The sequence below is a fragment of the Ixodes scapularis genome, unplaced genomic scaffold (assembly GCF_016920785.2).
Source record: "Ixodes scapularis isolate PalLabHiFi unplaced genomic scaffold, ASM1692078v2 PGA_scaffold11__112_contigs__length_91849675, whole genome shotgun sequence".
Taxonomy (NCBI): domain Eukaryota; kingdom Metazoa; phylum Arthropoda; class Arachnida; order Ixodida; family Ixodidae; genus Ixodes; species Ixodes scapularis.
The window spans coordinates 54,424,478-54,449,449 of record NW_024609837.1 but is presented as its reverse complement, the minus strand read 5'-3'; the positions used below and the strand labels follow the sequence as shown (position 1 = coordinate 54,449,449).

General features: G+C 47.3%; 1 protein-coding gene across 2 annotated transcripts in view; it reads left to right on the top strand.

The window, feature by feature from the left end:
- The window catches only part of LOC8034064, a 103,371-nt gene extending 79,229 nt beyond the window's left edge, over positions 1 to 24,142 (top strand). Inside the window, exons 8-15 of one of the 2 annotated variants that reach the window (XM_042288913.1) lie at positions 848 to 991; positions 4,274 to 4,510; positions 6,637 to 6,852; positions 11,781 to 11,978; positions 13,769 to 14,023; positions 18,980 to 19,138; positions 21,192 to 21,282; positions 23,840 to 23,923. In XM_042288913.1, coding sequence (XP_042144847.1) covers positions 848 to 991; positions 4,274 to 4,510; positions 6,637 to 6,852; positions 11,781 to 11,978; positions 13,769 to 14,023; positions 18,980 to 19,138; positions 21,192 to 21,258 — 1,276 coding nt within the window. In that variant the 3' untranslated portion in view covers positions 21,259 to 21,282; positions 23,840 to 23,923. Of the gene's footprint in view, positions 1 to 847; positions 992 to 4,273; positions 4,511 to 6,636; positions 6,853 to 11,780; positions 11,979 to 13,768; positions 14,024 to 18,979; positions 19,139 to 21,191; positions 21,283 to 23,839 lie in introns of both variants that reach the window. The other variant, XM_040499133.1, reaches the window with a different exon arrangement.
- Positions 24,143 to 24,972: the final 830 nt, after the last annotated feature.

The following is a 24,972-nucleotide window of genomic DNA, read 5'->3' as shown; positions in this document are numbered from 1 at the left end:
GAAATCGTTGTTTGCAAGAGAACTTTCATAAAGGGCGGTCGAACCAAACTGCAAATTTTATGTTTGATTTTGCTGCATTCCCAATTTTCTAAAATTTAAAGTAAAAAATAAATATTTAAATGCAAGCATACCCTAGACTCAGATGTATCGTTTGATGTTTCTTTAGCTGAATTTTTTCATTGGTGGAAATACTACTAACTGTCCCACGACGAAACTTTCAAACGAGTGTTGCTCGTATAAACGTCGATACTTTAAAACTACTAATCATCTGGACGTTGTCGCTGGGAAGCTCCAGCTGCCCTACCCCCTCCCTATTCGGCGAACGGTATTCAGTCTGGCTTGGACCACCTTTTAGCCCCATCTACAGTAGCCCTACAGAAACCCTGTCTACTAAAACGCCTCTGTTCAATGACAGAGCCTTCTCTTGTAAACATAGTTACATTGTAAACATAGTTACAAGGATATATCATCACGTGATTGCAGTTAACTCTCTTTCGTAAAAGTATTCACGGAGGCTTCTCGGTGACCCTGAAGGCTGGTTCACGCCGTTTTGACGTTAGGAAGCTCATGTACGCTTATGTCGACCACAGGTCGGACTGGTGCTTGGTGTCCCATGTGCCAAGCTGCTCCCTTAACCGGTTGTGACGCTTTGTATGAAGCACGCTGGTCATATCTCTGTGTAAGTGTACGTGAGAAAACGGTTGGAACTAGCCTCAGTTGGGGAAGTTCCGTAAGCCATGCTTACGGAAATATTTGTTCTGATTGTTTCAATAACGGCTTTGGTGGAAGCCGAGGTGCGCAAATACAGCGGCAGTGCGGCCATTCTTTCTCGGGTGCATGGTGACAGGCAGTACTCGCCGCTGGGACCGTCTCCGCACCGAGGAGCCAAGATGGACGCCGCCCCGACGATGGTGGCGACGCGTGCCATGCCGCGCATGCTCAGCCGCGGAAACTATGCCACCCACAGTGAACTTGCGGAACACGGCTCCGGGTGCGTTGTCGCCGGGTCGAGGTGCTGTGTGCTTTGAGCCGTTGCCGGCCTTACCATTGTACCGCTTTAAGGGCCCTGCAGTTTACTTCAACATTCTGTTGCCCGTTACCTACATTTACCTACACGCGTCATACTTCAACAGGGAAAAATAAGCTGCGTTTTATAGCTAACAACAAAGTAATTTAAAACATAATTTTGATATATCACTTCGCATCTTATTTCGGCATTATTTCTCGTTAGAGCAAGACTGAATGCCATATTTAATTGTTCAGCAGGCGTGCAAGAAGGTTAATTTACCTCTATTATATCCTTCTTCACGTGGAGAATGTTGGCGGTTGAAAGGACAAAGTTCTCCCATCATCTTGGGAGCATAACTTTCCAGTCCATAGTCTGGACAAGACTTAACGAGACAGGCGTAGAACACAATCGATACCATTGAGCCTATGCGGAGCGCAAGTTCATCTGCTTCTTTTGTGGCGTTGTGGTGACGTCGGTACGCCGAGCTCCGATTGGTTTTGATTGAAGGATAGTGGGTAGACCCTAAGGCAGCTTGCTTTGACGTCTACCCACTATCCTTTAATGGAAGTCAATCGGAACTCGGTGTCTTTCTGACCTCACCACAACCCTTGTGCAAGAAGCAGACGACGCATTGTGTCAATTGCTTGTCCACCAAAACTGAGGTTAGAAGTAGGTTTATTTAGCCCTAATTAAGCGGTCGCACTGTGGCGTGGCTTGCCTCCCCAAAAGTTGCCGCCCAATCGGGTCATCCGAAGGTAGTTGAGGACTGACTGCAACACCCATCTGTTGGAGAGTCCCCCGTCGGTTTAGTCCGGGACAAAAGTTCTTGTGGTCAATCGTCCGGGTCCGGACTATTGATGTCTTGGGTTTGGTTTGTCCCTGAGGCCGTGCGGGTTCTTGTGAGAAGCTTGGCTGGGATGGCATCTTGGCAGCACTGTGGGGATTGACACGTTGGCTCTTGTTTGCACATTTCGTTGTTGTCCCATTTGCCAAGTAGATGAGGCATAATCGTCCCGCCTGTGCAGATGCGTTGAAGTAAGACGGAACTAAACTGGCAGTTAAAATTCACCTCTTACTCGAACTTGTAACGGGAAGCATTACTTGTCTACGCTGTGCCCGTCTACAAGTGCCAGTAGAAGCGGAAGATCTCGCCTTGCGGTTTCAATTTATACGTAGAAATTATGCCAAACCGATTTAATATATTGGTTACCGGTTATTTTTTAATGGCTCCAGTTTGTGTCAAGTGAAGATACTGGTTTTGCTCCAGTTACAACTACCAATACAGTTGTCCCTAAACGGTTTTTGCTTTGGATTACGGTTTGAGTCCCCAGGTTATTGGTATGTTCTGTGATTGCCACAAATTAGAAATGAATATCAAACAGTTATATTCTGGGTCTACGAGGAAACTTGAGCTTCTTCTGGAAGTGAATATGCATTGGTGCAGTTGCATCCATGAACTCCTGTTTGTTTGACTCGCTGATAGATTCTTTAGCAAGTGAAACAACTAACCAGGCCTGTTCTTGAAACAAAACATCGATAACTTTGTGTTTCTCCCTGTCAGTGTTGTTTCCTGTTTTCTGTGAGCTCTATTTGGAACCTTGTAATGGTGGTTGCACATATGTTAAGAGATTGCAAATGTTGGGGCATGTTCGTGCAAGTGTTCACTTTGGCCATGACCAGACCCGAGATGTGGCCTTTCCCTTGTCTTCGAGCTCATTCTTGAAACTTCTGTTTGTCGGCCTAGCCCCGTCACATTGTCTCATGCCCCAGCTTGTGGTGTAATCAGATTCTTAGTAAACTTAAGGCAATTACCATATTCATGGAATATTTGCTATATTTATATTTAGAAAATAAATTGTTCTTGAGTTCCTGGGAAACTCTGGGTTTGGGTGGACATATAATGACACAATAGGCCGTATGGTACAGTAAACTTTCATTAGTTCGACCTCGATTAATTTGACTTATCGTTTAATTCAATCGTGTTCAAAAGTCCCGGCGAGTGCCCATACATTTCTATGGGAGGAAAAGTTTGATAGTTCGAACTCTGGAAGACTCCGCATCGGATAATTTGTCCCGAGCGAATGTGCGCGGGCTCACATTGCACGGCACCACGGCAGAAAAATCACCAACGTAGGGCGAAACACGGGCCCTTTGCTGCTAAGCCGAACGTGCGCAAGTATGCGTCTGCTCCTCTGCGTTGTTGAGATGGACCGTAGCGAATGACACGAGCCAGCGTAACCAATCTGGCGTGGAGTAGCGTGGAGAACATATCATGTGGTCGGGCACGGAGACAGCACACTCTCTCAAAGCGCTGTCTGTGGCATTGTGTGCAGTCCATCAACTCTAAGGTAAAGGAGCATGTGTGACTGACTTCAACCCGAACAACTATTTTTGGCTATGACCGAGAACTTGAAGGACTTTACGCTGATTATCTCTGGGAGGGGGGAGAACAGTTGTCATTGTTCGCCAAATCGCGTCAAGGGCCGTCCGACGTCCTTCCCCTCCTTCGTTTCCTGTGAACGTGGAGCAGAAACGCTTGGATAGCAGGCACTTGCCAACCCTATTTCTCGCTTTCTCGCAGTGGAAGATAACACAGAAAGGGTATGCATCATGCTTGAGAAAAATTAAGTGGAAACTTTCAAGGGGGCCGGAAAACGTTGAATGCAAAACCGCAAAGCATGGGTAGAGAATCGCACGGAGCGGGTTTTCACAGTCTAAGAGAGTGGTACATTCTAGCCGATAGGGGGCACGAGAGTCGCATCAGCATCAGCAACATGGCGGCGGCCTAGAAGCGTTTTTGGAAAGGTGTATACCGTAATATCCCGAGAGATAGTCCACCTAACATAGAGAGAAAATTGTATGAAAATAAAGAGTGGGCTAACTTTCGGTGTGTAACCGAGAAAAGTCTTAAAGAATGATATTTTAAGATCATGTATCCCTGCCAAAGTTGTTATCGCGGCGGGGCAAGAAAGCAAAAATGACTGCTAACCAACCCGCCATGGCGAACTAGATGCATTTATGCCGAGGTCTTCATTGATACCAACACTGCGATTGCTAGGAGTGGGCTATCTTTCGGTGTTTAAACGAAAATAGCAAATCAAGTTGAGAATGGGGTGGGTTGCCTTTTGGGGGTGGGGCATCTCTCGGGATTTTACGGTAGGTTGGCCGAGGCAAGTGTGGGTGCAACATCGCATTCATCTTTCGCCAATTTCGTTCTATGACAATGTGCGTGAGTTCGCCCTAAGCCCTTGCATTTGATCCCAGTGTCCCCATCTCCGTGGCTACGTCTGAGGCTGCGTCGACAGCCTCCTTGGAGGCTACGGCCGAAGCAGAGGCGAAGATGTGTACCAAGCGCTCGCGAATGTCGTTGGCGGCCAAGCTGCGCTGGGAGCAGCGTCGAGCGAAAATGAACTTCGCAGCGACTTCGGCCGATCGTAGGCAAGAGGCGCCGACGGCCGCACGGCAGGAAATGTGCTGCGCCGTCGAGATTAGCGTAGCAAGGTGATCAAATGTCGTCGCCCTTCATCTTTTCCTATTTGTTTATTTTACCCTCGGGGCCAGGGGCATTATTGGCAACGAGATGCTTCGGTGCCCGCCGCCTCGCACCCAAATGATAGAAACAGCACAGATAAACGCAAGGACACTGAGAAGAAAGACTCGCAACATTCGTCTTCTTTTGCTTCTACATGTATGTACGTAAAAGAAAAAAGCAGAAATGCAGGCAGGACATCATTTTACTGAGCAACTCATCACCTGTACCATCGTCCCTTGCACGAATTGGTTCATTCCTTTGATGAACTTCCTGTTGAAAATTGCAATGGACTTTGTACTTAGGCTGTTTCTATTATTTGTAGTCTGTACCAACGTGCCCAACTACAAACATTGCTTCACTAAGTAATTGTACAGATTGGATAAGTTAGTTTGCATCTCTGATCAATAACTGTTGAATTCATGGAAAGAGGTGCAGGACTAGGAAATGACGTTGCAGAAGGACCAGGACACGAAGGGGAGACAGAGACGAAGGGGGGGTACCGACTCACAGCTCAAATATGTTCTACTTCTTCACTAGCGCTGCCACGGAACTAATTAATGCCGGCGAAACCTACGCAGGCCACACTGGTCATCTTGCCAAATCGTCCAGTTTCTTGTTAAACCTCGATCTTAACAAGGGTACAATGTTTTCCCGAGTTTTCTTGTACGGAAGTACAGCGATGCGGCTTCAGCAGCAGCATCGCGGCATCGGCACTTCCTTCGTCTGCGTTGACACAGGACACTTCAGCCCCAAAAGTGTTTGCTTAGCGCCAGTATGTGTGCATCGTCTTCAAGTTGGAATGCAACGTATGACCTTAAATGGTACTTTGCGAAGTGAACACATTGTGACACGAAACATTTTGTGCTGCATTACCAAACAATGCACGATGGCAAGTGGTGAGCAGAGGAATCTGCACAATGGGTCCTACTGGCTACATCACAAACGACAACAGTGCCAGCGAAAGAAGTGCCCCCTGCAGTTCCTGCGTGCCGCCAATGCGGACAGAGAGTAGTCTGCTTCTTGCGCAAGGGTTACGGTGACGTCATAATGACGCTGAGTTCTGACTGGCTTTGATTGTAGGTTAGTGGGTAGACTTTGAAACAAGCTCCCTTCAGGTCTACCCACTATCCTTCAATCTGAGTCAATTGGAGCCCTGCGTTCTGACGTCATCACGACTCTTGCAAAGCAAGCAGACGAACTTGCGCTGCGCATGGGGAGGAGTGGTGAAATGTAGACAATGGAAACAAATGACAGATGATGAGGCAGGAGAAAATGGAATGAACTAAAGATTTAATAGGGGCGAACTTGTGCCAGAAACGAAAAAGATCACACATTGAGAAAGCAGCAGTGAGCGTCGACGGCGGCAGTGGCGAGCGACGGTTCATCAGTGTAGCAGCTGGCTATTGCGAGAGAGAATCGGTGAATGAATCGACAATACGTTGCTGGGCTCTTTATGCACTATGCTCGTCATCTGGAATATTCCACCTAGAATGTTCAGGAAAGAGTTGGGGCGAGGCTGACTAGACAAGGTCATTGTGGCCTCCTTATCGTTTACGCTCGGGGTAAGAGGGTATGCGAATCTTCTAGATGAATGGAGAAGCGTTCGATCATGCACGCGGCAATATGTACATGCTAGTTGAGGAGCAGTGAGGGCACAATGTGCAGCAGTTAAACCAAAAACTGGAACAAAATATAGTAGTTACAGAACAGAAACAAAATATTAAATGATTAAACAATTGCAAATAAGATTAAAATAAAATATAGGGCGAGTGCCCACCCATAATTTTTTAAGCTGCTCTCATCGAGCCTTCTTTGCGCTGGCGCTCTCGCAACAAGCTTTACCGCTTTGCAGCGGTGCATGCGCATAGAGTTTCACCACTTTGCGCCGGATTTTTCGAAAAAATGGCCGACGCGGAGCAGCATTTTGGTTAGCTCGGTGGGCTCGCGAGTCTGCCGAGGTGGACGTGCTCGCCACGCCCTTCACCTATTTTTGACATGTTTCAAAAGTAGGGGTGTGTACTTTATGGGACGTGGGTGCCTGCTCGGCATTTCACGCCGTAACCGATTGAATGAGAGAAGAACTCTAATCTTGCAGTCAGAGGCCCAAGGCAGTTGGAGGTCATTCGAGGTCGTTGGGTGCGTGCAAGCTCCCCGCCAAGCTCCGCTTCAAACGGAGTAACTCTGCGGACTGTGCCATGCCCGCCAAGCTGCGCCTGAAGCAGGAGCGACTGCTCCAGCAGCTGGATGGACGCGGCGGAGATGCCGCAATGGCAAACGTCGCCCAAGTGGGCGACAGCTCTGCAAGTTTACCGTAAGCAATCGTTTGTATGGATCTCTGTTTTCGGCTCAAGGACTCTAGTAAAACACTTTGACCCGACTTGGAAAACTTGGAAAGCGAGAAACATTAACTTGCGTCGGCGTAGATAGTTGCGGACAAGTTCGCCCCTTCGCGTCTGCTGTGTCGTCGCCCTCAGATGCGCAGAATTGTGTATATCCAGGTGAGGGCTGCACTTTTTCATGGTTTGGGGTCGAATAAAAAGGATTGGGTAAGTCACTTAAAAAACATTCAGCCTTTCCACTTTCGTGAAGAAGGAAGACCAGCGGAGCTGCACTCGATACACTGTGTGCTTCTTCTTCGTCATCGTTTGTTTTTTGCGCTGTTTCCTACAATGAATTCCCACCAACGCACCCAAGTATCCATTATTCTTTTATAGCTGGAGCCTGGAAAGGTTGGTGCTATCTACGAGCGACGGCGGAAACCATACTGGTTGTGTGCTTGCCTCCGTCGCTTATAGATGGCGGTAGCTGTCCAGGTAGGTTTGTGTTGATGTATTGGACACGACCCTGGGGAACCTAGCCCTTAACAGCTCCGCTGTAAAAATGAATGTACTAATACTTGAATACTTGCGGCAGGTTACATGCATCTAAAACTGCTTTATTCCTGTCCTCTAACAATCGTCTTCTGCAGACTCCTTCGAGCTCAAGTCGGCCTCTTCGGGGATGTACGCCCCCGCGACGTGGTCCTCAGTTTTGTCGAGGCTGCTGGAGGTGCCAGTAAAGTGAAGCTCCTGGCGACAATGTCGAGGAATAGCGAGTTCCACACAGCCGACGTCCTGCTCCATTTGTGCAAACAGGCCCACTTTTTTTGCCTTTGGCCTCTACCGTTCAGTTTTCCGGAGAGTCAAACCAGACCAGGGTTTGATCGGTGTTCCCGATTTGCGACACGAAGTAGTCGTGCTGCTTGCACAACTCAATCACGTAAAGCTCAATAGCTTTTCCTCATACTCGTATGTCTCTGGCACATTGTCGTCCTCCGCCAGATGGAGAGGCTCCTTCGCTTCGTAAATCTTTGAATCCATCCAAGACTCGCCTAGAATTCTCCGGCGGGCATGTCCATCACACGCGGCAACGCCCACACCTTCGTCCTTAACACGTCTGTTGACAGAGCATAACCGTTGTTGCGAACTTTCACGATGTAGCCGAAAAGCTTGTTTTCCAACTCCGGAAACTTGCAGGGCACAGAATGCTTGCTTCGTCTGCTCGTGCTAGCCAATGTGTCCTTCTGGTCGCACCTATGTCGCGCACACTTCTCACGGATGTCATTGTCTCGATGGGCTGCATGCTTGCCATGCTCTGGGGCATAGGCGACAACTTTCAGTTTGATCCCCTTGCATAGAACTGTTCAAGTACTTGCCCATTGCTCTGTTGCGGGAACAAGCACGAAGATATCGCAAAAGGAAGGAGCTGCTGAGGCCAAACACCAGAACAAAACGTAGCGGACGAAGCCAAAACGAAGAAACGCAAAACTGTCCAAAGGGCCAAACGAAACAGAAAAGCACAAAATGATGTCCGTAAGGCAAGAAATCCAGCCGAAAGAATGAAACTCAAAACGAAGTCCCTAGATAAGCAGGCGGGGTGCCACAAAAGGAAGTTTGTGAAGACGAGGCATCAAACAGAAAATGAAACAAAGCAAGCTCCAGGAAGGAACCAAACAGCAGCAAATGCCAAAATGAAGAGGACAAAAAGAAACGGAAATAAAAAGCAAGAGGCGGAGAGGGTGCCGCACCACGAAAATTTGTACAAACAATTTAGCACAGGTGCCGCGCTTCGGGAAATAGGGGTGCCGCTCCTACACAAAAAATCTTTCTCGTATTTCTTTTTTTCATGAATTATTGCGGTTGGCTTTTACACTCAATTATATGGTATTTCATGCCCCATTACTCTGACTGATTCCACTCCTGGAACCAAAGATAAAGCTCAACTAGCTTTGAAGCATAGGTTAATAGGGGAAATCTTTTGTTTTAAATTGATCCTGAATAGTGCGTGAATGCAATAAAGAGCTTTGCAGACATAAAACTGCTTAAACTACGGAAGCATGCAAATATTGAGTGCAAACTTCTCACACTCCAGCGGTGTTCGCTCCATGTAGCTTGAACTTGGCTAATGTGGCATTGTCATGAGGAATTTTGCTCCACGCTACTGTGAGGACTTTCCTGAACAAAATGAGACCACTCACTAGCCTGTCAAACCATCAACAGTGCATCCGCGGTCGTAATTGTGCTGTTTATGTCCAGGAAGGACTTTTGATCGTCTACTCGATAAGTTCAAGTTTGTAACCTTGTAACTTAGCTCACCATCCTGCTGATTGGTTCCCCGCTGTGTATATATCCACCGCATAGACCTCCTTGCATTGGCATATGCTGGGAAACAAGTGAACTGCCGTGGAGCATTTGAAACTGGTGGTGCAGGCAGCACCAAGGAACGGTTTAGGACACTTTGTATTCCTCATGCTGTGCCATATCAGTGATGTTCATGATAACTGAATCGTCTGTCACCATCTTCGTCGCTGTCGCACACAAGATCAACGATTTCATTTGTGGAGGAAGAACTCTTTTGGGTTGTGTTCTCGTTAAAAGAACAACAACTGCAAACTTCTTTTTCTTTTACTCTTACAAAAATATAGAACATGAAGTATCATCTAGCGTCAGAACTACAAAATAAAATACAAATGGTGTAAAACCTTCGCCCTCTACCAGCATATTTAAAAAATAAACGTAATGTAGACCGGCGAATCGTCGGCTTTCTGCACTTTGGCCTTTGCCACGGCGGTCAGCGGACCGCCGACTTTGAAAGAAAACGGGTTAAGAACCCAAGGCGTGCTTAGTCTTCAGGCGTAATACGTCCACTCGACTTCCAAGAAAATAGTGCGTCTGCTGCACGACATGGCAACATGGGCAACGGCGGTCTCAAGTGCAAAGCTTGCTGCTGTTAAAGTGTGATGGCATCGTTGCGAGACAATGCACGGGTATTGAAGAGACGACCGGAAGATTTTCTACCTCGCATCGTCGAGCGTGACGGCGAGATGCTGTTAGAACTTCATTGGACGAAGCCTTTGTGTGACAGTGGTGGACGATCGTTTCTTACCTGAATTACTGAGCAACCGATGGCAATGATGGGACTAGTCAGGGCCGCCAAGTTTCAAAGATGCATAAATGCTGCTTCGAAGACTGTTTGGGAGCATTCTTTATTTATTAAATGCGGCAGAGAGGCGGACAGAGTTGAGTGAGGCAGCACGGCAACGGCTTCGCTCGATCATCTTGCGCGGCGTGCAGAGCACTTTCACGTAGCACCGCAGAAACCTCCGCGAAACCTTTGTGGCAACTTAATTTGGCTATTGGACACGAGTCCGGGATGAGCAGCAACCATGGCGGAAGAAATACATTTAGGTGATGACTCTGGCCGCTCTTCCCGCGAGAGCGAGCGACCAGATCGTGTTCGGAGCTAGCCTCGAACCAGGAGTAGTTAGGTCCGCGCCGACGCGGAGGGCGCTGAGCTATGAGCACCGTGGGTATGAGGTCCCTCCTCGGTGGCCACGGTGTCGGCGGCTTAGCGGGCTCGCCTTTTCGCGATGTGTTAGTGTGGTGGTGGTGTGCGGCCTGTGGCGGGCCTCGTGTTTTGCTTTGGTGCTGTGTCGATCACAGGTGCCACCATCGTGCACGAAGGTGACCCTTAACCCGAAGAAGAAGTTATGCTATAAGGATGGGAAAGACCTGCTTCGCTCCCAACTGCAATTTGGGGTACCGGAACTGTGCACAGCGAGTGTCCTTGTTTAAAGCTCCAGGGAACGACGCTTGCCTGGAGCAGTGGCGTCGTGCAATCCCAAGGGCCGATCGCAAGTTTCTACCTAGTGATCATGTTTGTGCCAAGCGTTTCCCCGACGAACTGATATCGAAATGGTATCATGGTGAGGTTGGCGGGAGTGTTCTCTATGCTGCAAAGAAGCCTGTGCTATGTGTAGAGGCTGCTCTGAGCATTTTCCCTGGCTGCCGGAAGTACCTTACACGTTACAAAAAACCCGAAAATCCGCCTCGAAAGAGAGCATGTTGAGGCAAACGTACGTAAACGGGTGACACCATATTGTGACTATAGGAGTATTTTTGTCACGTTGAGTCATCATCGGAATGTTCTTGTTTAAAAAAAAAAACAGCAACAGCACGGGGGAAAAGACAGTCAGTGCCAGTGCGCCAACATAAATCCATCGTTTCACCACACAGTACACAGGGACCGAGTAAAGAATGCATACTTTCCTTCACAAGCCCTCTAAACAAGCCTTCACAAGCCCCTCTATACTTGGGCGCCATCTATCCCCGTGCGAGCGAAGCGCGCTCGGTGCGCTGAACATAATGTGGTCGCCGTGTCGGACAGAGAGTCATCACCTAAATGTATTTCTTCCGCCGTGGCAGCAACGCAACGAAAAGAAGCCTTTGCCGAAGCGTGTCGACCATACTCTGGGCATTGCTAGGCCTAACGGCCCGAAGAGCAGGCACACTTGGATGGCAACGCGGTTGTTGGACTCCCGCATTGGCGCTGAAACTATCGCAAACAAAAGTGGACACTAGCACGACGTAAGCCCAATCAAATAAAGACCCTGAAAATCGAGAACTCGGCGTCTTCCGCGTCGCATCGCCGACTGTGTTCGCCGTCATCCAGAAGAAAGATAGTTTGTCGAGCCGCGACGTCGGCGGAATGAGGTGAAGCGATTGGCTGGCGGAGTGAATCCCTTTGAGGGGCCGCTTGGTTTTTCACCTACTATAGTTGTTGCAGAGTCTGTTGCCACATAAGGTGTATGGCAGAAGTGTCTTAGATTGATGGGGAAAAGCTTTGGCGTCGGGTTCGTTTAGCCGTTGCTTTCGCATTTTGCTTCGCCGTCTGGCTGATTGAGCTCAATTTCGCCCGTAGGACTGCCCCACGCACGGTCGCGGGGACCCCGAAGCCCGGGACCCCGAAGCCCGGGACCCCAAAGCCTGGGACCCCAAAGCTTGGGACCCCAAAGCCCGGGACCCCGAAGGCAGCGTCGGCAAGCAGCATTCGACGGTCGGAGGCAAAGCGTCGCTGGTGGCAGCGTCTCAGGCAGCTCACCGCAGGCACCGGCACAAGGTGGGCGTCCCCTCCTCCGCTTGGGAAAACTGGGATGCCAAACGGCGTTTCTGGAAGTGGCGCGATTGCCACCTTTCGCTTTTGAGCCCAGAATGGATTTGTGGGCTCGATTTGGCACTCGAGCGTAACCGACAGCTGTTACATGCAGGCCATGGGAGGCAATGCATAGGCGTACAAAGCAGGTAGAAGGCACGTATACTTAATGGCAATTAATGAACCGTAATTAGAGGGACATGCCGAAGTGGGAACCCCGGGCCATCAACCCGGGGAGAGTTCATCAAGCGTGAAACTCGTCCAAAACTACCCTTCCTGTAACCGAGCATGACGAATGGTAATGCAGGCACAATGCACTCGCGACGCATTCTGTGCTGCCCTGGTTGATCAGAATCATTAACGCGAGTTTAATGATCTTTGGGCTGTCGACGAAACTAACTATATCCCGAGAGATGGCCGACCTTGAAGCGAAAGCAAATTAGATGAAAATATGGAGTGGGCCAACTTTCGATGTGCGATCTAAAACAAGTGGGAAAAATGTGAGTTTTAGATTTTGTGACACGCAAAAGTTGCGATTGCAGGGGGGGGGGGGAGGGCAACGAACTTTGGACGACCGTCCTTCCGATTCGGCAATGCCTGCTTACCTCCCGTCGTGGCTAAGTAATGCCATTTCTGCTGCGGTCGCCATTGGCCAGGACCCTGCAATTACTAGAAGTGGGCTAGCTTTCCGTGTTTCTGAAAAATAGCAAATCCTGCCAAAAATGGGGAAGGGTTATCGTTTGGGGGTGAGCCATCTTTCAGGACATTACCGTAGTGTGACCGTCCATGTAGTGTATTGACTACACAAGCTGCTAGAAGATGGCGCCACCTCACCATCACATGCCGCGACCAAGTCTGTGTGCGGCAAAAGAGACTGAGAGTAGACAGACGGCAGCCACGAAAGTCAGGCCGGCCGCTTACGTCGTTAATTAAATCAAATTATGTTCAAAGACAAAAACATAGCAGCCTTTAAAGTCTGTGTTAGTCAGCGTCACTGATCCAGTCTAATCTGTCTCTGGCGACTCACTGCTGGCACTTCTAAACAAAACTTTCAAACTTTTGTTTTCAAGTTCGTCAAGGCCATAGAAAAGTTTTTGTTGAAGTTCACCGGGAGTCGGAGCGCTCGTCAAACCAGTCTAACCTCGAGGTTAGACAAAGGTTTGGGATGTTGCTGGTGCTGTTCAAATTCATTTGGTCTTCTACTGAATATGTGGGAGTGTAGACTACAAACATTCTAATATTTATGGGGCCATTAGTTGAAATTAAAAACAACCTGTTAACATGTATCAAAAAAGGGTCCAATACCGAACTTAGAGGTACTTTGTCTATTGGTCTAATAATATTTTAACTAGCTTGCGGCGAGATACTCGGTCAAGGGCCTTTGACAAAGCAATGAACCTGGGCTCGATCGCCGACATAGCTGGATAATTTGTGATAAAAATTGATTAACAGAGTCACTGTTGACCAGCCGTGTTGGCTGGGGTTAATCATACCCTCTGCTCCGAGGAAAGAAAGGGTTATTTACTGCATGTTCTAGCAATTTGCAGGACACGTGAGTCAGAGAAATGGGGTGATAGTTTTCAACCGATTCACCCCTTCCACTTTTCTTGACGGAAACAACTCTACCTGCTAGCAAGCCACCCGGCATTACTGCATCTCGAATTGACCTAGTGTGATCTGGGCAGTTGAGGGTCGGAAATTACTAAAATACTGTCGAAGGGTTAATGGAATAACTCTGTCAAACCTTTTGCATGCAGCCGCGACGTGCCCGGGGAGTGCACGGCCGCAGTGCTGCACTCCTTCCCCAAGTTCCTGCAGGCAGAGTTGTTTGCGGAGGCCAAGCGCCGGTCGGACACTGAGGGCGCCAAAGAGGGAGTGGTGGCAGCGCCCTCTGGCAGCAGCAGCAGCAGCAGCCGGCGCTCTGCCGCCATGAAGGAGAACTGGCGCAGGCGCAAGCAGACGTGGCTGTCGGCCGCAGCCGAAGCCCTAGCCGCAGCCAACCGGCCAACCAGGTGAGCCCCCACTGTCTGTCCAGAAAGCTTCCGGTCCAAGGTTGCGGTCCTTAGGTCTGGAAATTTTGGCGCTTTCCACCCTAGTAAATTTTGTCAATGCAGGCACTGCTGATCCATGTTCTAAAAAAAAGTGAAACAGATAGGAAAGTTAAAAGAAGTCCCGAAAGTTTTGGTACTTTGTTTTTAAAGTGGATGTAGCAGCCTTTACATGGACAGAGTCCTTGAATGCGCCACTGGTCACAAAACTTTTTCATAATGTTACGGGAGAGTTTTGTACGCGACCATGTGTGGCATTGGGCGTAGACAAGGGGGCCAAGGGGGCCTAGTCGACACCGCTGGGAGTCTTGCAACCAGGAAGTGTGGTGGAGTTTTGAACCCCTTCTGAATGAGCCATCCATAGCTGAATCAACTGCTCAAATTTTCATGTGTAACAATCTCCAAAATAATATCATTTTCATTCCTTTTCTTTTTTTCTCCAATGACTTCAATACCCCAATCGCCATCCAAATTCAGTGCCGCAAGTAGTGCCGTGAAGTAGAGGCACTGCAAAGCCGTACCCTCGATAGACCTTTTGCAAAAATCCCAAAGTTTAGTACGCTCTTCTTTGACCCCCTCCCGTGACACTGAAGATGGCGAGAGGCTGGAGCAGTTTTCCGGCTGCTTTCCTCCGCTTGCAGTCGTCCGCATAAACCAGGGTTATTGTAGCTTGGGTTTCTAGACTTGGGTTGCTGCACACTTTGCAAAAGGTCTATTGCCTAGCTTCTTTTCCCTCGCAAAAGCACGGTTTTGGATTAAAAGAAACGGAAAAAGCTTATTTCTAGGTTTTATTGTTAGAGGTCAATAAAGAATGACCAGTGCTTGCATACAGTGATCAGCTACAGGCATAACAAAAATGTGGTGTGCACAAAATTTTTTTTAAGCGACTCATGTTTGCCAAATTAACTCTTCTTTCTTGACCGTGTCCATAAGCCTTAGGTCACAGATAAACAATGATTTCTAAGCACCGTCAAAAAATTAAATTTATTGCTGAGAATTACCTATGTTCTACAATCTTGTGGATAGCCGAAGAGTTGTAGTTTCGGTTTCAGCGTAGGTCTGAGCATGAACACAAGCTGGTCTGCTGTCAAAAGTAGTCCTGGGAGAGGTGGCTGCACTTGTCCAACATGGCTGAGTGCTTGCATCAGTCTTCATAACAAAGATGGCATTGTTGACATAATTCATCTGTATTGTGGCATATTTCTTAGACATCAAGAGCTCTGGGGACACTTTAAATGATGTTATAGGCATCACTCAACAGATGGCTGTTGCTAAGGTTCATTATAATTTTCAATGCTGTCTTGAGCCGGCATGCACTTTTATGTTCCCAGCAAGGCGGAAAAGAATGCTAAATGTGAAGGAACTGCCATCAAGACTGACAAAACCAACATAGAAAACAAAAAAATCATTCTGCTGGGGTTGTGAGCTGAACTATCTGTATTTCACCACTATAAGCATTCCTTACTTGAAAAGCACACGTGTTACGGAGGCTAACTCTCCGACAAACCGAAAAAAGACAATGTCAATTAGAGTACACTGGGTGTGGGGCACATTTTATATATTCTGAATTTTTTTTATCAGTCGTTTATTCCGGCATAGGTGTACAAGTTTTGGCGCTTCCGAAACTCCTACAGAAACGTTCGGAGGGCCGCACAATGTATGGCCTTCTGCACATACATTGTATTTTCCAAAAATTATGTTTCAGAATCTTTTTTTTTTTTTTTTTTTCACATTATGCCAACCTGTTTCTTTTGAAAGAACAACTAATTGGCCAGATTTTGATGTGTCATATTTCTGCGTACGCAAATTAGGAAAATACAAGCAGTTGCACGTATCCTTCGAAAATTACTGCTTTTCCCGTAATCCGGAAAAAGCTATGAAAACACTAAAATTAAAAAAATAAAAATTTAAAGAGCATAAAAGATACATTATTTTTTGCTAATTTCTTTGATGAGGAGAAACATTTTGCTCACTATTTACATTGTTGCACAGTTTAGGTGGCGGTCATGGCCCGCTCTGAGCCTCGCCGGTTACTGCTGGATTGGCTTGGCTGCTCGGCCGAACACACTAACAAACCTAGTGTCTCTCTCTACACCACCTGCTAGCCGTGCTAGCAGATGCACAGTAGCCTCCAGCATCGTCTGCTATTCCACCACCTTCTATCGTCGTCTGCAATTCCCGTAGGACTCGAAGCTGCATGTCTGCGTTCGTTTTCGCCTTTCTCCGTCTGCTATTTTGCCCCCCTCTAATAACTTCTGCAACGTTCGCAAGACGTGACCATGAAAGCGGCGTTCTTGCGTTCGATCATGCACGAGCCACGGTTCAATGCGAGCGTCTGCCAGCGTCTGTTGATGTGGGGCCATAAACAACCGAGAGGTCTAAAAAAATCGACAAAATAAATATTCACTTTTCAGCTTTACTTTGTTATTTTTTTGCATGGCATCCACGAGCAAGGTGAGTGTACATCGTGATGCACAAATAAAATGAAACCTAAAAATATTCACTTTCGAAGGCAAAGTCCACTGCACAACTTGAGAATTATATTCGCCTTTTGAAGCGAAATGACTGGAACATACCTGGACAAACCTGATTCGAGCCAAACGACCGATTGCCTCCAGCCAAATGGCTCGCAAATTCTCACCTGCGTAGGTATCTTTTCGCTATTGAAACCATGGTCGCCGTCATGACGGTTGCACAATTGAGAGCAGTGGGGCCGTTTTTACGGAAGCCAAAATTTGTATCCAGCATCAACACGCACAAACGAACAAGTTGAGCCAGGTTGAGCAACACAGTTGATGTGGGACGTTAGGCTTAGGGTAGTCCTGCTACGAAAACGAGCACAGCGCTTCTGAAGGCGCATACTTGCGATATCTTCCTCTAAACACCTTGGTGAACGTAGACTGACTCTCGCTGGTAAAAATAAACGAGCTGAACGAACTAAGCTCGTTAGCGTGCCGCAAATGCCTGCAGCGATGTTTGTTATCATTTTAAACTGCCGTGGAAAGGCAATGTGGAGATATTTTTGAAAACAGTAATGACCATCTAGGTTCTTTGTTTTTCAAGCCTAAAAATTATTGTCAATAGAAATACTATTACGGCACGGAGAAACAGTTTTACAACAAACATTTTGTACGTCAATTATCTCTCCAACCAACGAAGTAGAGAAAACGTGCTTAGTTGGCTATAGCTAAGCACCGGGCGGGGCCTAGAGCAGGACTGCCACCCCCCTGTTCGCTAAATTGTGTCTAACAACATAAATATTTGTTTTTTTTGTGAAAAACTTTACACTGAAAACTCTGTCCTGTCTAAACACTGTACATTTCTTTTTTTTAATTTTTTTCTTTTTTAAGGGCAGTTGCAGCGGCATTTTTGTAGCCTGTATCAAACTTTAGCCGAAGTCTCACGTTTGTATTGAAGGACTCAATTATCCTGAAATCGTATGACCCCTGGGTATCAAGTATAGATGGCGTTCAAATTGTGTCCGAAATAATTAAATAATTATAATTGTTTTGAAAACGCATATAATTTGCTTAACAGATTAGAGGGGAAAAATGCTCAAACTACCAGGGAAAATGCACGGAAAAAATTGCACAACTGCTCGTGTACAACCTTTTGTAAGGTTTAGACACAACCACCAAAGACAATCAGTCGTCCAGTCGTCGGTCATTGAAGGCACACATTCAATATTGAAAATAGAAAAACAAGATGATTTTTTTTCTATTTTTTTATTGCAGATTGTGTATGGTCGTCGTGGTATCTGACCTCGTGTGAAACCACGATGTTTGGTGGAGACATTTTGCTCCTAAATGTAGCGGGAAAATCTCTCAATAAATTAGCGGGAAAACACCAGTCTATGCGCAGTGGCATGCGCCTCGGCTGCATTTCACTTGCGGGACGCGGCGAGGAAGTTTTTATTGCCTACACAAGTATTTGAAATACGTATTTCAAATACAAGTTTTTGAAATACGTATTTCAAATACTTTGTGTATTTTGCATTTGTATTTAATTACAAATTGGGTAATGTATTTGACGTGCATATTTAAATACTAAAACGTGAGTATTTCAAATACAATTGTAATTAAATACAATTTTGTGGGCGGAAATACATCCCTCAAATTTATTGTCACTGTCCAGAGCAGGATGAAAACTACGCTCTGCACCGAATGCAGTGTCTCTCAATCAAACACAAGCGTTTAGGGACTTTGTGATTACGGTGCCAGTCCAGGGCAAGAATAGTGACGAAATCGACGTTCACAGGCAGACTGTGACAACTTGTGATGCTTTCCAGTTTGATTTCCATCCATATTTTTGCCTGGAACATTCTAAATGTGCAGGTCGTCCAGATTGTCGTAACTGGTGTGAGTTGTGACAATAAAAAATTCTCTAGCTAGTGCTGCGCGTCTGCGTTGTGACAATAAAAAATTCTCTAGCTAGTGCTGCGCGTCTTGGTTGTCTCGGTTCTTTGTTGGTCTATACCAAAATGTAGTCTACAAAAAAAGCTGCTTGAAGCTCTGTACTTTTTTCACCTATTATGTCCAAGCTGATTACATTTTTTTGTGATAATATTTCTATTACGTTACTAGAGCCTCGCGCACTAACTCCCGAGTGTGATATGCAAAATTAAAATGAGATACCCAGAAACCCGTTGCAGGTGCCCTGAAGTCGCTGATGCAAATTTTGAGGAATGTATTTGGAAAAATATTTGGAGGAGACCAAATACATTTGGTTGTATTTTATCTTGTACTTAAATGCTTTTTTGGAAATGTAATTAGATTTGTAATTAAATACATTTTTGACAAAGTATTCTGTATTTGTATTTCGATACATATTTGCATGTATTTTGCCCATCTCTGCCTACGGAATATATCTGCTCAATGCGTCGGTGGGTAAACGCTACCGGCATTTGCCCTTTTGCCGCAGCCTGGCCGGACAGCCTACCGGGGTGCGCCCGGTGGACCGTCTGGACTGCACTCTTCCGGCGCAGCAGAACGGACAGCGCCTGGCGCAGAGTCTGGCACTGTGGCGGTGTCGCCAGCGCCGCCGCCACGCCGTCTGCGGGCAAGTGTACGCCTCCGAGAGGTAGCCTTGGCCTCGGCCCGTCTTTCTTAAGCCTGCTTTGCCAAGCACCCTTGGTCTCCCATCGCTGACGGCAGAAGTCGTTGCCCCGCCTCCAGCGTGAGGCCATCTCATGAACCTGGAGCGCAGGCACTTGACGCCACAGTGCACTATATAGCGTTCCTGTGGGTCCGAGGCAAATGAAAAGAACACTCTAACAAAAAACAAAAAAGGCCCTATGGCATTGCTCGAGACCTCCGATGCAGATTGCCTCAGGGATCTCGGAATTGCCTCCAAGTGGGTCAGGTGGTTTGCGACTCCCAAAAGCCCGAGAAGGGCCGTCGTAAGGCTCAAAGCGCGTGCTTCAGGCTCTCGCTTTGTCCGTGACTGTAGATAAACTCTTCTGATCAGTCCCGCTTTGATAATTATCGAGCTATATCTGCCACATTTGAAAATGTAGTACAAATGTATACGAATGTGGGCAGGGGTGACAATGGCCTTCAAGGTTATTCGATTAAGGAAACTCCTTCCTTAATCGGATAATTTAGAATTAGAAATCCAGAACTACTGTGGAGATTAAAAAAAAAACGTTGAGTGTTTTTTTTTTTTAGAGCGCAGCTCTTAGGGGTTCGTTCCCGGCTTGAGCGCCGTCGCCGTCAGCGTAACCAAGGTCACCCCAAGGTCACGTGACCCCCAAGGTCACGTGACACCCAAGGTCACCTGACACCCAAGGTCACATGACCCCCCCCCCCCCCCCCCCCGAGGTCACGTGACCTCCCCAAAGTCACGTGACCCCTCCCCCAGGGTCACGTGATCCCCAAGGTCATGTGACACCCAAAGTCAAGCGACTCCCCAAGTCACGTGATTCCCCAAGTCACGTGACCCCCCGAGGTCATGTGACCCTCCCCCCTAGAGGTCACATGACCCCCCCCCCCCCCCCCCCCCCGAGGTCACGTGACCCCCCCAAAGTCACGTGACCCCTCCTCCAGGGTCACGTGATCCCCAAGGTCACGTGACTCCCCAAGTCACGTGACTCCCCAAGTCACGTGACTCCTCAAGTCACGTGACTCCCCAAGTCACGTGACTCCCCAAGTCACGTGACCCCCGAGGTCATGTGACCCTCCCCCCTAGAGGTCACATGACCTCGGAGTGACCACGTGACCACTCCGAGGTCACGTGACCCCCCTCTTCCCAAGGTCACGTGACCCCCCCTCAGTACCCTTCCCACTCCTCCTCAAGAACTGCGCTCTAATTCGGCGTTACAGGGATTTGTAAACGGCTTTCATTTTTTTTTAATATATACAGGGTGTCACAAAAGAAAATTTGCACTGTCTTTTTTACCGCAAAAATAAACTAGGCATCGCCGAACGCTCATTCTCTGCCCAAAGGTAGAGCTAGAGGTCACAACCAGATGCCAAAGTTTCAGCCCGATCCGATAACTTAATCAAAAGTTATGAGTGATTTCCTGAAAATTTCAATGGGAAAATAGAGCCCATTTTTGCCCGTTTTCGGTTTCTGGTGCCATAGAGCCCCATGTGTTTGAAAGCTCTGTTGGCCGCCATTTTCCCATTGAAATATTCAGAAAATCACTGATAACTTTTGACTAAGTTATCGGATCGGGCTGAAACTTTGGCATCTGGTTGTGACCTCTAGCGCTACCTTTGGGCGGAAAATGAGTGTTCAGCGATGCCTAGTTTATTTTTGCGGTAAAGAAGACAGTGTAAATTTTCTTTTGTGATACCCTGTATATGCATATAAATCTGAATTTGCCATATTTTTACTGGCAGGCATTTTTCGGATTTGATCACATTTATCCGGAAACTCAGAACCGTAGTTATAACCCAGCAAACTTGTTTTTAGTTGGGTGTTTACTGAGTTCTGTTTCAAAATTTGATGGGGTGTGAAAATGTTTGTTAGTTTTTGTCATCAGTGTGACTGCTCTGTGTGAGCTACTACTTTGTGGTTTTTTAATGGTTTTGAAGGGATTTTACTGTACGTACTGTGTAATGGTGCCATACTACAGTGTGCATAATTGGTTTGAGTGTGTATGTGTGTGTGTTTTTTTCCCTTTTTCAAGTACTTCGCTCTCAAAAGAGTACCTCAAGGGTTGGAGCCAAAATGGCGGTGTGGCCCCTTCTCCCTGACTCCACAGTCAGCTAAAGGATCAGGTTGCCTTTTTGAAAGTTCATTAAGCATGACAGTTCCTTTTATTTGTAGAACTTCTCCATCTATCTCAAATTTCATAATGTCCTTCATATAAATGTTATAACATCTTCTTTTGTATAAAATCAAAGAAAATATTTCATCCGCATAAATTTGATCTCTTTCTTCATAATGTTCTTCATCAAGTTTTATGTAAAATTTCTATTTATATAAAATTTCATAACGTTGTTTAATAATATAAAATGTGTAACATCTTAATTCGTGTAAATTTCATAATGCCCTTCATCCTCTAAATTTTTTACATTTTCGTTCCTAAAAAATTACGGGTCTTTTATTCGCATCAATTTTTTGAGTTCTCTTACATTTGACAGCTGGTCATGAATCATGACCACCTGCTATCTTTTGTTGGCTATCTGCAAGTGCACTGTGTACTAAACCTCGAGGCTAGCCAAACCGAATGTAGCACTAACTGGGGTTTCAAAATAGCTTCATCATCAGTAATAACAGAAAACCTGTTCGATTCCAGTAAAGGTTTTTGCATGAACACAAAAACCTTAACAAATTTGTCAAGATTGTTATAAACCTGGGCTATCCTTAATTGTTTGTTTGTTTCAGGCTGGATGATTGTCATCTGTGGCTTCACACTGGGCCACTAAAGCGGGGATATTTTGCTTTCAAACTCTAGATGTGGAACAGCTTTCTTGGAGCCATTTTTGTTTGTTCCTTCCTAATGTCGAGCCACCTCCTATCGACTAAACTGAAGAGCTTCCTCCTGTGTGCCTCCCCAGGTGCTTAAAAAGCCTAAAGCCATGTGGAGCACTTTAGTTATCTGTCATAATGAAGCACCGAAGGTGCCTACACCCTGGTGGGGAGCACAGGCCCTGGAAAGCTGATTAATATTTTCACCACTTTTTTTTTTCGTTGAATGCATACTTTGTCATCACTTGCTCGCATGAAATGCGGCACTCAGTCTTGGACTTTGTGCCGCATATTTTTTGGTGGGGTCTCCGCATGACTCACTGGAAAGCGTTATCAGGAAACGATAACGGTTCTCTTCGTACGTGTGGAGGGAAGCTAGGTCCTGTACTCGTGTGCTGCAAATAATTATTTGGAGATTTATTGCTCGAGTTATAATTGTAGCTAGCATTCAAAATATATCTACAAATGGATCAGATGGCATGAAATGTAAAGTATGGCAGCATCGCTCCCTCGGCAGTAGCTCGTTTCGTGCTGGAAAGTAACGACACCCGGGCCAGCTTGCAACTGTCGCCAATTGCGTCCACTCTGCATGGGGCAAGGAAATGGTGGCACCCGTGACAGTCTAGGAATGGAGTGACGATAGTCTAAGCGTAGCTCATTTAGTGTCCCTAGCCCTGCACAAGGCCCGGCTCTCACGTTTGCATTCGAGCGTGGTCGGCCACGTTGCAATCGCCCGTGACCGCTTACGACGAGACCGCCGTCTGTTCGGTAGCCCCAAAACACGATCGTTCTTTCACCTGAAAATACTTCCGACGACATTATAAGACTATTTCTCGTCGGCAGCGCGTCGATTCAATGAAACGTCGCGAAAGCCAGTTCTATGCAGACCGGAAACGTGGCGGGGCTACGCGATGGATGGCGCCAGTGTGTTTTCTGGACGGTAGAGAGTTGCGGAGAGTTTCCAACCGCAGGATTGGGGTCATGCGATGGATGGGTTGTGTCTGCAAGAATAATTCCGAAAGCGCCGACCGTCTGCAAATGCATCGCCACACGAAAGCGCAGCGCACATGCTCCTGAGACTTATTTCCGTGGGAGGCATCCACCATTAAATTGCAAATGCTCCCCACAGTATGAGGTGGACCCTCTCTTTGATTTAGGCTCTCTACTCCGTGCCGGAGAGATTGGTGAGAGGGAGCAACTGAAACCATAGAGAGAATTCGCAATTTAATGGCATACAGCACCTCCGCAAATTAGGCGTGTTGAAGTTTGGCAAACAAGACATTGAGTGGGGAGGATGAGCAAAAGGTGGAGACGCTTGCAGACGATGATGCCTTTTCCTCGTACCTCGCGTCGCAAATGCGACCGTAAAACGTGCGACCCCGACGGAGCAGTTGGAAGCCCTCATATCTAGACACACTGATGTTTTCTCGTAAGCGGTTGCGTCGCAGTTGATCCCGCTCAAACGCAAACGTGAGAACCAGCCCTAACTTGGCCATAAATTTCCTACACCCATGCAAACTCGTAAAGAACTTTCCAGAACACCCCGTACGTCCATGCCGCATTTATGCCCCACGGGGAAGTATGTTTCGGGAAAAACGTGCACGTTTCTCGAGAAACGTTGCCGTTTCGGTGCGCGTGCACGTTCTCGGCGAGGACACTAACCATGCAAAACGGCGCGGCTCTTCCTGTAGCTGTTGCCTGGTCCCCTCCGTCTTTTTCGGGAGGTCGGGGGCCGTGAACAAAGGCAGAGCCCTTGACCGCGACTGGCCGCGAGTCGGCTTGCAGACGCCGTCGGTCTACGACGGCGGTACAAAAGCTCCGCAGAGAAGGCGTTTTGTACGATCGGAGGGTCCCTCTGCGCAGGGGCGGTCGGGGCTCGCGGCACTACACTTCGCGTGGCCTGCACATTGGGTCGAACAGCGACTCCTGCGACTGCCTGATGGTGGGCTGCCCCGGCTGCCACTTCCCCTGCCCCAAGTGCGGGTCGGCCAAGTGCGGGGACGAGTGCCGCTCCAACCGCAGCTATGTCTACGAGCACCTCGAGCTAGACGGCCACAACGGACTCATTCAGAATCCCCTGCTGGGATGAAAGCCTTCTTTTTTTTTTTCTTTTCAAGAATTTAAATGCTTTAATTTTTTGAAAGCAGGATAAATGCTGTTGTGAAAGTTCCTTGTTTTAAACAACAACCCCCCAACGGGCTGAAGGGAACCCAACTGCCTCCTTTGTCACTATGATGATGAGTCGCCATCCTGATAATTTTTTTTCCTCAAGCTCATGGATATATTGGGACGGGGGTGGCTCTACGAAGGCGGGATAAATGATCTCAATAAGTAGTTTTTTGTCGACTTCGGAGCAAGTAGAGGTTCGTCACCTGTTTGTTTTTCTGTAGATAACGGTCGGGCTGGAGCGCGATCAACTGCTCTTGGGTAGTGTGCCCCGTGCGTGCGAGGAAAGTGACGTAGAATTAATTTGTTTCTACTTCACAAATTCACCTCACTGTGGCAGATGATGGTGTACTATTTTGTTCCTCTGAACTGACTCTGAAATGTTTTCTAACGATTTTGTTTCTCTGTGGGACCAGCCATCTTTGTGCAGAGCACCTTTTAATCCGACTTCATTCGAAGTTGCATTTGTGCACCTATTTTTGAGCAGTCTCCTTGTGTTTTGAAGTTTCGTACTGTGCCATAGTGCCTGCGCACTCGCTCGGGGAAAATCGATTATTAACTCGCAATCGAGATTATGGCAAGCCTCCTTGGAACTGCCGAGTGTTTGGCAAGCTAGGCTACCACCGGCATGCCAGCGTCCAAAGCAGCGTACACGGAGAAACGCGTTTGACAAAATGTCGAAAGATGCATCGATTAAAGCAGTGCGAGCACCTCTCGATGAAACAAACTGTGAATGAAATGTCGTGTAACGAACTGATTGCCACCGGTCTGGGGAATGTCGTGGGAACGAAGGTGCGGCATCCGAAAATGTTAGCGTATGTGCAAGTGCC